Source organism: Coenobita brevimanus, chromosome 44, assembly GCF_032717465.1.
Source record: "Coenobita brevimanus isolate Jiangsu-jjx chromosome 44, ASM3271746v2, whole genome shotgun sequence".
In the NCBI taxonomy this organism is placed as follows: domain Eukaryota; kingdom Metazoa; phylum Arthropoda; class Malacostraca; order Decapoda; family Coenobitidae; genus Coenobita; species Coenobita brevimanus.
This window is the reverse complement of record NC_136997.1, coordinates 45,691,117-45,703,791: the sequence shown is the minus strand read 5'-3', so window position 1 is coordinate 45,703,791 and position 12,675 is coordinate 45,691,117. Positions and strand designations below refer to the sequence as shown.

The 12,675-nt window shown below is 42.3% G+C and overlaps 1 protein-coding gene across 1 annotated transcript in view; it reads left to right on the top strand.

Annotated features, from left to right (window-relative positions):
* LOC145398087 (sialin-like) overlaps positions 1–12,095 on the top strand; it is a 12,100-nt gene extending 5 nt beyond the window's left edge. Inside the window, exons 1-11 of the mRNA XM_080271042.1 lie at positions 1–53; positions 3,872–3,991; positions 4,704–4,903; positions 5,044–5,277; positions 6,558–6,645; positions 8,706–8,929; positions 9,270–9,419; positions 9,980–10,112; positions 10,723–10,964; positions 11,168–11,309; positions 12,076–12,095. The exon at positions 1–53 is cut by the window's left edge and continues 5 nt beyond it. Coding sequence (XP_080127168.1) covers positions 1–53; positions 3,872–3,991; positions 4,704–4,903; positions 5,044–5,277; positions 6,558–6,645; positions 8,706–8,929; positions 9,270–9,419; positions 9,980–10,112; positions 10,723–10,964; positions 11,168–11,309; positions 12,076–12,095 — 1,606 coding nt within the window. The remainder of the gene's footprint in view (positions 54–3,871; positions 3,992–4,703; positions 4,904–5,043; positions 5,278–6,557; positions 6,646–8,705; positions 8,930–9,269; positions 9,420–9,979; positions 10,113–10,722; positions 10,965–11,167; positions 11,310–12,075) is intronic.
* Positions 12,096–12,675: the final 580 nt, after the last annotated feature.

Sequence of the window (12,675 nt, the reverse complement as noted above, 5' to 3'; positions counted from 1 at the left end):
TGTGTTACAGGAAATGGTGAACTCTCTCAACGCCTTATGGAAAGCTTGTGCAGGTAAGTGATGCAAGTTTATTCATTTTCTTTCTTTTCTTTTTCTATCTTTCTTTGTTTTTGTCCTTGTCTGTGTCTTTGTCTGTCTTTCTCTGTCTGTGTCACTTTCTTGTGTGTCTGTCTTTGTCTTTTTGTCTCTGTTTCTCTGTCTTCCTGTCTCTGTCTTTTCCTGTCTCTCTGTCTCTGTCTACCTTACATGTCTCTGTCTGTGTCTCTGTCTCTGTGTCAGTCTCTATCTTTCTGTGTCTATCTTTCTCTGTCTGTCTGTCATAATTTTTCGTACCTCGTAACCTCTTTGGTTACTGGTCTTTTAATTTGTTTTATTATTTATTTTTAGTTCCGTATCATTTGGCAGTGAAGGAATAAATGATGTATGTGACTGACCTAGCCAATATCACCCTTCCACACCACGCCACACCATTTTACACCACACCACACCACACCACACCACACCACACCGAGGGAATGGAGCCTTTAGTTATATTCTTGGTTTGGTGTGGTGTGGGGTGGGATGGGAGGGTGATTTTGTGTGGCGTGGTAGAGTGATTTTGTGTGATGTGGTGTGGTGAGAGGATGATATGGTGTGTGGAATGTTATTGTGTGGTGTGGTGTGGTGAGGGGATGGTATGGTGTGTGGTGTGGTGTGGTGTGGTGAGGGGATGGTATGGTGTGTGGTGTGGTGTGGTGTGGTGAGGGGATGGTATGGTGTGTGGTGTGGTGTGATGTGGGGATGATATGGTGCATGATGTGGTGTGGTGTGGTGTGGTGTGGTGAGGGGATGGTATGGTGTGTGGTGTGGTGTGATGCGGGGATGATATGGTGCATGATGTGGTGTGGTGTGGTGTGAGCGAGTGATTTTGCGTGGCGCTGGGAGGGATGGCAATTTTAGGCCAAGTTAAAGTGAAAACAGCATAGCATCATAATCTAGCGTTAATCTATTGTTACAACTAAAAAAAAAAAATAAAAAAAAATAAGTGAAGAATGCATAGTCGTCACGGTAAAAAGGAAAACTCAGCTCCTTGGAACCGATCAAAGTCTGTGCAAGTCTTATAAAAACATGTCGATAAATTGATAACTAGATTTACGTAAAAATTATCGGGAATTATTTATCAATGCGGCAAGGTTATCGGGTGGTACTTGACCATTAGTGGCCTCGTTACATCTGCTCCATAGCGACTTATTTTGCGTATTACACCCTAACATTATATATAGCTTTAAAAATGAAAGAGTTACTGAAGACTGCTGCTTATATCTCACCCATCAATTCAGTAATTCTCTTCTAGTGTGAGTTAAATCTTCAGGTGATAGTAGTTGTGGTAGTAGTAGTAGTGGCAGTAGTAGTAGTAGTTTGGGGGGAGGCGGTGGCTGAATCGTAGAGAGGCGGCCTGCAGTCCTGATGGACCCAGGTTCGAATCCCGGCTGGAGCAGGGAACAGTTTAAGGATTTGAATTTCATGAAAGCAGACTTTCCTGATCTACCAGATGACCCGCCGACATGTCATAAAAGTACCCCCGCTAATACCAATACACCAGTCCTGTATGAGACAGCCCTAGCATGTAGTCAATATGGACGGTGGGTGTTAGCGCCGAAGTGGTGACATGTAGGGAGGAGTATGATATGTAGGAGGACTACTGGGCCTTGAGAGCAGGCTGTGGAGCCTATGCCCTGAGTCGGACACATAAAAAAAAAAAAAAGTAGTAGTAGTAGTAGTAGTGTAGTTGTGCCCCCAGGTTCATCTGAATGAGAACCCAGTGGACTGCAGGCTGAATTAACCCTTCTCCGGCAGTTCCTAATCTTCCATTTGGGGGATAGGGATGGAGCTGAGAGACGTTTGCATAACCAGGCAGTGGTGCCACCCAGTTATATCAGTGCCACCACGAGAAGGCGCCCCTTTCGACTCTCCCCCCCCACTAGGAGATAAAACGAAAATAAAGATAATATAATTTGTGCGCACTGGTTGATATAGAAAGATGCTATTAAACAACTACCAGGTTATCTTGATGGAGAGAACCATTATTAGTTGAAGATAAGTGGAGCACACACACACACACACACACACACACACACACACACACACACAAACACAGCTGAGGAAGGACATATACGTACGCTCTAAACTGGCGTCCACTGACAGACTCTAGATAAGGTTTTGTGTGTGTGTGTGTGTGTGTGTGTGTGTGTGTGTGTGTGTGTGTGTGTGTGTGTGTGTGTGCGCTGATTTTCTAATATTTATGAATGTATTAGTATGGAACTTACAGGTTACGTGAACTGTATGAAAATTTAGTTAAATATCATGGAATTTTTCTGAATTATTCTTAATTTAGTACCAGATAACGATTTTATGTAAGAATTATGTCACTGGTTGCTGTACTAAGTGGGGGGTCTACCATCCACTCACCTGATAACACTATTGATTCTATATTATCTCTATAACTGGTGACTGTATTAGGTGACTACATTAAGTGACTGCATTGACTCTTCGTTGGGTGACTACATTAAGTGACTTGGTGATTCTGCATTACAGTCGTAGCATTGTGTCTTTCCCCTACTGAGCTATGTGAAATAAGCCGCAAAAGGACGATTATTTGGACCAAGTTAGAGTGAAAAGAAATCAGTAATAACAGACCGATACAAAGGCGTTGAGAAATTATCATGTAAAGAAATAGCGCTGTTTTCATCTCTCTGATGATGGAAATTACCTAAGTCGGAAAGTGGGTGAGGTTTTACGATAATCTGTGGATGTTGGCGTGTGTGTGTGTGTGTGTGTGTGTGTGTGTGTGTTTTAGTTGAACAGTGGAAGGAAAAACATATAATATCGTACCCTAGTTTACGGGTGTCCTCCATTCATTTTAAAAATCTGTAACAACTGGTCGTGAACCGCTGAGTTTTTAAGTTTGGGGGGAAACTATTCTTGGAGAGAGAGTTCCAAAGAGATACAGTTCGGAGAATAAAAGGTGATTGTTATTATTATTATTATTATTATTATTATTATTTGCGTGTCTTTGTGTAATGTGGCAGCATGAAAGTTAAGGAGAAATAGTGATGACGAGGGTGAAGCAATGCAAACACAAAAATCAAGGCGTGTTGGTAAGGCCTTGATAAGCAAAGAGAGGTGGTCAGAACACCGCTTATGATATCATCCTCACACGATAACACGCACACTCCACCCGCACCTCCTTGTATCATCATTTGGTGGACGTAGTGCGCTTGGATCCCTCGTCACTCATCCCCTGACAGACTAGGCCGTTCAAGGTAGTGTTGGTTCTGGGTAGGAGTGATTTGCCTTACTTCATGACCTAATCTGACTTTATTGTGCTTTATTTTAGCCTTCCAGCCACGAGGAATGACTTAAGTGTTTTTCTCTGGCTAATGACAAGCTACTGTTTTGCTTTGTTTAAACCCAGTTGTTTTGTTCTAGTCCCAGTTGCGTTATTCCAGTCCCAGTTGCGTTATTCCAGTCCCAGTTGCTTTATTCTAGTCCCAGTTGCTTTATTCTAGTCCCAGTTGCTTTGTTCTAGTCCCAGTTTCTTTATTTTGGTCCCAAGCTGCTTTATTCTAGTTCCAGTTGCTTTATTCTAGTCCCAGGCTGCTTAATTCTGGCTAACCCCTTCCGTACGACGATACTTTCTTTTATTTTACCTCTAATACCTCCAGCACACTTTACTAAACTAAGGAATAATAAAGATTACGTCTCTCTAACCCCTCCAACTCAAAAAATCTATCCCATGTTAAATAAAGCCATAGAAATTGCAAGGAAAGTTAATGTAGCTCAGAATTTGATGCGCCGAATTACGTAACATCAAATTCCAAACTTCTTCCAGGTCGGCGGCTCTCCTATCAACTCAAGAACGGAACAGAGGACAAGAACGCAGGACAGATTGGCGGTATGGCGATGCCGGGGGAGTCTACCATGGTGCTGGTGGATGGGAAAGCCAAGGAAAGTGAGTTGTATCCCCCTTGTGAGTGCTTTCAGAGAGTGACGCCTTCATGTGGTGGCACTAGTATAGCTGGGAGGCGGAGATGCCCAGGTATACAGACGTCCCTCAACTTTTCCCTCCTCTTCCGCGTCCCCCCAAAAGAGGATGGAGGTATGCTGGCTGTGAAACCTATGCCCAGGGTAGGACACATAAAGAGAGAGAGAGAGAGAGAGAGAGAGAGAGAGAGAGAGAGAGAGAGAGGTGCGGAGGAGGACTTTAGTATGCAGTCCACTGGGTTTGCATACAGATTAGTGTGGGGTTACTACTACTACTATTACTACTACTGCAACTACTACTGCAACTACTATTAAAACTGAGAACGCGAAGGTGTACGTAAGCTCCTAATAATTATCGGTTAGATTTACAACACCTGTGAAGATACGAGATGGATAGACTGCATCCCACTGTATAGGATGAATATATGCGAGTGAAATGTGTGAGACCCCCCCCCCATCTCTCTCTCTCACACTCTCTCTCTCTCTCTCTCTCTCTCTCTCTCTCTCTCTCTCTCTCTCTCTCTCTCTCTCTCTCTTTCTATATCTTTGTTTCGCCATGAGGGTTCACCTATCATCACCAATATTTTTCTTGCCATCTCACTTCTCATTATATCTCTCCGTCTCTACCTGGCTCTCTCACTCTCCCACATTCTATCTCTAACTCTACCTCTCTTTCTCAGGGCCACAGGAGTGCTGGGGCAGCCGACACACCCTGGCACTCCTTGGGTTCTTTGGCTTCGCTGTGGTGTACGCCATGAGAGTCAATCTATCCGTCGCCATCGTCGCCATGGTCAAAACAAATGTCTCAGATGCCACAGTGAACAACACTAACGTCTGCCCTTTCCCCGATGACTACGAGCCTTCAGAAAGTGATAATACGGTGAGATAATTGTAGTAATAGTTGCTGTAGCGGTAGTAGTAGCAGTGGTAAAGAATAATAAAGTTTTAGCTCGAATTTAGCACCATTCCTATAACTGTTTAACCACCACCAACAATTTATCCCACTTTCTCTTTTTTCAGGATGGTGAATTCGACTGGGATGAAGGCCTACAAGGTCAAATATTGGGCTGCTTCTTCATCGGCTATCTCCTGACAAACGTGGTGGGGGGACGAGCTGCGGAATATTTTGGCGGGAAAATTGTGTTCGGTTTGGGCATCCTTTTAACAGCCATCCTCACCATCCTCTCCCCCATCTGTGTCAGAGCTTCAACGGGACTCTTTATTGCTGTGAGGATACTTGAAGGCATCACTGAGGTAAGGAAAATTCAGTATGTATTCAGAGTTAACCTTTTCTTCCAGTCCTTCGTGTATGCAACAGGTCAGCTCTGGAACTGTCTTCTTTTGTCTGTTTTTCCTATTGCCAATGACCACGAGACTTTTAAACGTGGTGTGTCCAGGCATCTTAAAATGAAGGGATCTTTAATTTGACTCTCCGTTATTTTATTTTTATTTTTTCTTGGAGGGAACAATCTTGCTGGATTCTTGAATTTGGTTCCTTCTTCCTTGATTTAAAAAAATATATATATATATATATAGATGATCCATTGTGACAAGTGGAAATGTTGAGCGGGAGAGACACAGGTTATAACTTGAATTCTTTATTTTTTCTCACTTCTCGAGCTGCACAGAACCCATCCTTAGAAACGGGTTCTGTGTAGCCAAAAACGTTGAAGAAAATATAGGATTCCAGTTCTAACCTTTGTCTCTCTCCCACTCAGCATATTGAGATGGGTTGGAGATTTCGTAACCCCTCTTGCTTAGCGATTTAGCCTTCTTTATGCGTCTAATTCTGGGCATAGACTTTAACAACCCTTTCCCAGAGCCCCATCAGTCCTCCTACCTACCACATACCTCCACGTCATCTGTACCTTTCAGCTCCGTATCTTGTAGTATGTTATGGATGCAAACTTTTAAAACAGATTCAGATAAGTAGCATACGAAAAAAATGTTATGATGTAATGCGCAGAATAAATCGCTAAGGAAGAATTGCTACAGAACCCCAGATGCCACCGAGAGTCCGGGCTGTTTTCTAGGTGTCAATAATAGCACTTTTTTTTTTTTCTTAGTATATTTATTTCACATTGATTTCCTTTGTGTAATTTGCTTAGTCTGCTTTTTCTTAGTTTGAATTTCAGTTTTTATATTTTTCTGCTTTCTCCAAATTCCATTATATATTTTTAAAAACCGATTGTCTTTTTTTTCTTCTTTTTTTTTCTCGGCTTCAGTCGTTTTTATAATATCAGTTTGGAGTTCTCTGGCAGGAAGTGTTATTTGTGATGGTTTTTAAAATTTTGACGGTGTGTGTGTGCGTGTGTGTGTGTGTGTGTGTGTGTGTGTGTGTGTGTGTGTGAGAGAGAGAGAGAGAGAGAGAGAGAGAGAGAGTGTGTGTGTGTGTGTGTGTGTGTGTGTGTGTGTGTGTGTGTGTGTGTTCGTCTGCCTGTCTGGTGCGTAAGGGTGTGAGAGTAAGAGGGTGTGCGTATGCGAGCCTGTGTGTGCGTGTGTGTGTGTATGTCCTGGCTCACTCATGGTTGCAGGGCGTCACCTTCCCGGCCATGAACGTGCTCCTGGCTACCTGGATACCTGCCCTGGAGCGAGCTAAGTTTTCCAGCCTCGTTTATGCCGGTAGGTCCCTTCCAGAGCACAACGAGCCCTCTGGAGACTTCGTAATGCCTTTTTCTCAGTGATTTATTTTGAAGTTTGCATCTTAATGGGCTGTATTTACTGTGGCTTTTGATATTTTATACTGCCCTTTCCTGGATTATTTATTTCGAGATTCAGTTTATAATGGGTTGTATTTTCGATGGCTTTTGTGATTTCTAAACGCCTTTCTCTCAGGAACTTATTTTGAACATCTTGTGTATATCTCCCTACATTAGTCAAGTTTGTCATCCTGGTCTGTAGTACGAGATTCCTTTTAGAGAATAATATCATCTCCAAGCCCAGCATAACATCAGTGGACCTAGCGCTACATCCTCAGACCTTTGCGCTAAATCCATAGACTTAGCGCTACTCTTGTTTACATAATCCCACATCCATACACCCACAGCACTCCAGTTCCTTCAGATCTAGCGCTACACCCACTGATCTAGCATTAAACCCTTCCTTTCCTCCAATAATTACCTCGCTTGTATATAATAAATGCATCTTTAAATCCATCCCATCTGTACATTCACCATCTTTACCCTCTCACTCGTCGAGGTCAAAGGGCGAATGATAAATGAAGGATTGTAATAAAGTTAAGTGTTGCCATGACGCTCACTGGAGATATATCTGTGCTGAGTCAGTTTTTGAAAATGGGTCACTGCGGTTCTTCTTCATGGTGGTGGTGGTGTGGGTGTGGGTGTGTGTATGCAGATATGTGTGTGTGTATAGTATGTGCATGTGTGTATAAATATGCATGTGTGTATATGTATGTGTGTAAATAAGTATGTATGTATGTGTGTGTGCGTGTTAGGTGGCCATGGCATACGATTAAGGTTGCTGATAAACTCGCTTGCGTACGAATGATTTTAAAATTAAGGATAACAGTTGGCCTACTATTCCACTGCGTCTGCTTAATACTCAGGGCAAGTCTGTCACATTCCTGCCTGACGCATAATATCACAGAGAAACATATCACGCCTCTCTCAGCTTAGGAATATTTACCAGCAGAGGAAAGTGACAGGCCGATGAGGTGAAATATTACAAAGCCTTTCTCAGCTTAAGAATATTTACCAGCAGAGGAAAGTGACAGGCCGATGAGGTGAAATTTTACGAAGCCTCTTTCAGCTTAGGAATATTAACCAGCAGAGGAAAGTGACAGGCAGATGAGGTGAAATATTAGGCCAACTTTTATCCCTGTTGTATATAAAGGATTCTTGTGTGAGTTTTTGATTGACATGCTTTAAACTGAGTATGTTAAATTAATTCTCTCTCTCTCTCTCTCTCTCTCTCTCTCTCTGTCTCTCTCTCTGTCTCTCTCTCTCTCTCTCTCTCCTTCTGGCTCACTATACATTCGGTTGGCTTTGCAGGGTGTGACCACCCCTTCCATGAACTATATGTTGGCCATTTGGATTCCCCCCTTGGAAAGAGCAAAATTCTCCAGTCTCGTCTATTCTGGTAGGTCTCTCTCTCTCTCTCTCTCTCTCTCTCTCTCTCATGCTTGCCCTAATATATATATATATATATATATATATATATATATATATATATATATATATATATATATATATATATATATATATATATATATATATATAATCTTAATTCAGTTTCTCCTCGTAACTAAGATAATATGAATGCAAGAAGAAAAAAGACATTCTACACACCTTTCTCTGTATAGCCTCAAAAAACAAAATATTAGTTTGAAAAAGGAATTAATTATGTTGTTAATCTGGCAATAAAAATCCGGCTTCCCCTGTAGTATTTGGCGTCTGTATGTTATTTACTGTTCTTTGTTCTCTATGTGATATGTTTTCTATGTATTTTGCTCAGTTTGTTCATTTGTATCATGTATTAGTCTGTGCTATGGATTATTTTTTTGTATTCTGTGTTGCTCTGTGTACTCTGTGATTTAGTTTGTTCTGTGTAGTTTGTGTTGTGTTCCATTATTGTGTTCTATTTGTTGTTCTGTGTAATGTGCTGTAATGTGATATGTGTACTGTGTTCTTTAAGATGTACTACCTGTTCTTTATATTCGACAGGCGTTCAGTTCGGCACAGTGGTCACCCTAACGATGAGTGGATGGCTGTGCGAGACGGACTTCCTAGGTGGATGGCCCTCGGTTTTCTACGTCTTCGGCTTCCTGGGGGTTTTGTGGAGTCTGGTGTGGTTCCTCGCAGCTTACAACGACCCCGCCACACACCCGAGGATTTCAGAGGAGGAGAAGAATTATATCCTACAAAACTGCGGTGTTAAAAGGAGCAAAGTGAGTATGATGACGTTTCTGATTATATTTTTTAGGTATTTGGAACTCTAGGGGTTTTGCGGAGTCTGGCTTGTTTCCTTCTACCTAAAGCAATCCCTCTACACATCCGGGGACATTGGAGGGAAAACAGCATTCTTTATAATCGCAGGGCCAAGAGAACCATCCATTCCAGCAACAGAACACTTCCTAACCATTTAACCACAATCGAACAGACCATTTCTTAACTGACTGGATATCAACTCCCTCACCCTCCTTCGAAATTTTCTGACCCAGCCTGGCATCAAACTCAACTCCCTTCGAACAGCAGACCACTCTTCTAACCACCTGACCACCCCCACAGCCTCTACCCGTGCCATGGGGATCCGTGTTCACCTCCCTGCCCATGCTGTCCCTCATCGTGGTGCACTTCGGCCAGAACTGGGGCTTCTATACCCTCCTCACCGAACTGCCTACCTACCTGAAGAACATACTACACTACGATATTAAAGAGGTGAGTGAAACATCAACAGTCCTATATTCCTTCTTTTCTTACTCCTTCTTCTCTTACTCTTCCGTGAGCTTTTCCTGTTCTTTTCTTTTCTTCTTCTCTTGTTACTATTGGTTCTCCTGGCCTTCCCTCTTATTCTCTGATTGTTTCTATTGCTCTTTCTTCTGTGTTTCGTCTATACGTCTCACGCCACACACGGTCACACTACACACATTCACACCAAACGCTGTCACACCACACACTGACCTAAATTACAATGATATATCATATACTAACATATCAAACAGTTTTCCTCTCACTGCACACCACACACTGCCACACTACACACTGCCACACCACATATATCCCAAAGATAATATCCTCATCGTAGTCTCATAGAACAGATACCACAGTCTTAGCCAACAAATGACCTCAGAAATACTAGTTCGTCTGTTAGTGTTTGCTTTCCAATGTATTCCTCATCTTACAGCTTTAAGCCCAGTCATTAATATTCCTCTCCTTCCTTACCATATTTCCAGGATCCGTTTAGAATAGCTAAAATTTTCTTCGTCTCTCCCTTACAGAGCGGGTTTATGTCTGGCCTCCCTTACCTTGTGATGTGGGTCTTCAGCGTCCTCTACTGCCAGGTAATGGATCAACTCTTGGCCAGACGCATAACATCCATCATCTTCGTTCGCAAGTTCTCCATGGTTATAGGTCTGTGCTGTATCCTCTGTTTTATGCTATCCTTGTCTTATTCTTCTATTCTACTCACTCTCTTGTATCATCTCCATCGTTAGTTTCGTACGCAGGCTCTTCTTGGTCATAAATCGGTGCTGCATATCCCTTTCTTTGTTATTCTTGTCGTATTCTCCCCTTATATTCACTCTTCCACTCCAGACTAAACACAAAGCCTCCATAATCTATTTTTTATGCAAACTCTCAATGGTCATAATTCAGTGCAGCAAATTTAAGTTAGATTAGGTTAAGTTAGGCTGGTTTGGCTTGGGTTGGGTTGGGTTAGTTAGGTTAAGTTAGGTTGGTTTGGCTTGGGTTGGGTTGGGTTGGTTTAGGTTAAGTTAAGTTGGTTTGGTCTGGTTTGGGTTGGGTTGTGTTGGGTTGGGTTGTGTTGGGTTGGGTTGGATTAAGTTAGGTTGGTTTGGCTTGGGTGAGGTTAGGTTAGGTTAGGTTAGGTTGGGTTGAGTTAGGTTTTGCTGGGTTAGGTCAGTTTAGGTTGGATTAGGTTAATTAGGTTGGGTTAAGCTAGGTCAGGTAGTGTACCATTTTTCATACTTACGAATTTGATGAAGAGTTTGTTTGTCCCCAGGCCTGTACGGACCGATGTTAGGCCTGATCGCCATGTGTTTCGTGGAGTGTGACACAACGGTGGCCATGACGGTGCTGTGCGTTGCTGTCGGCCTCAACGGGGCCATCTACTCAGGGTACATGTGTTCCCATCAGGATCTGGCGCCTAACTTTGCGGGTTCGCTGATGGGAGTGACCAATACCATCGCCACAATCCCGGGCATGTTGGCGCCTTCCGTTACTGGGGCCATCATCAGCGGCAATGTGAGTAGTTTTTCCGTGGTATTTTTGCTAGCCATTGATGAATTAGTTCAGTCTATCAACTCGGGAATTTATATACAGTGAGGGTTTTCCCCCGTGTAAGAAATTTGCCATGATAAAAATATAAAAGGGAAAGAATGATATCCATTCTTACTCGTGCAGAAAGCGTGCTGATAAACAGAAAGATGATTCCCCCTCCCTTCCAGCAAACCATAAGTGCCTGGCGTACGGTGTTCTTCATATCAGCGGCGGTGTACCTGGTGACCAATATCGGGTACTTGGTGTTCATGACTGCAGAGGTTCAGCCCTGGAATGCCATCAACACCACAGACGAAGAAACACACGAAGGTTGGTTAAAGAGCTCTATGCCGTAATGTTTTTTTCTGTGTGTGTGTGTGTGTGTGTGTGTGTGTGTGTGTGTGTGTGTGTGTGTGTGTGTGTGTGTTTGTGTACGTGTGTTTGTGTACTGTATGTGTGTTTGTGTATGTGCTTGAGTGTGTGTTGGTGTGCGTTTGTGTATGTGTTTGTGTTTGTGTGTGGGTCTGGGTGTGTTTTCATTTGTTTTTGCAATATCAACAGAGATTTAACAACTCAAGTCTTGGAAACTGTCCACATAACACACGATTAGTTACACCAATGCCAGTCAGAGTTCCAAGAGTCATTTTTCACCGTTAACCATTTATTTTTCTTTATGTACTGAGAGAGACTGAATATAAAAGTACCAGAGATTCATAACATTCGTACTGGAACATTAACATACCACACAAATAGTTCCACGATGGCCAGTTTATGAATTCAAATCCTTAGTGTTCCCCTTCGTATTTGTAAAGGAGTTCTACACCTTATTGGCATTTTTTTCATTACTACTTGTCTCTATAATATCAATAAAGATGAGCAAAGTATAAGAAAATGCAGTATGTTAGTCTTGGAAATCGTCAACACCACACGCGACCCAAAACACGAAGGTCTGTCAAAGATTTAGGTCACATTTGTCTCATAACGTTAGGAAATTATTGACATTGGGGTAAAGATGTCTCAGTTAAAAATAGATTTAAAGTTAACACGCAACGGTTAGGAAATATGTTAAATCTTATTCTTTTATCATATTTTGCAGAAAAGTCGAAGCGGTACTGAGAGAATGGAGAAAGCGAGTGGAAGGAAGATGATGGAGGAAGAAGAGGAAGAGGAAGGAAGATGAAAAAAGATAGAGGAAGAAAAGGAAGACGAAGATGAGGAAGTGGAAAAGGAGGAATAATCAGTCGTGTCACCAGTCAGACATGTGTTATCATAATATCACTGTCAGACATCTATACTCTTGCCATCTTAACTTGGCCCAGATTTTCGTTGTTTTGTAACTTATTTCATATAGCCATGCGGCAAAAAATGGTGCGACACTTATGCATCCTATTAATAACACTTCTTCGTGACTATCACCATAATCGAGTGTTGATTTCGAGTTACAGCTGCCATTCAAGATGGAGTAATGGCCATTATAGACCATGTTAAAGTGAAATAGTCCTAAGTATATTTCTGTCATCATCATCATCGTCATCATCATCGTCATCATCATCATCATCATCATCATCATCATCATCATCATCATCATCATCATCATCATCTTATCATATCCACTGCAGACAGGAGTGTAGGGGGCCAGGGCTATACTACCAAGCCCCAGCATTTAGTGTTAGGGTGACCAGCCTCGCCCTTCCCT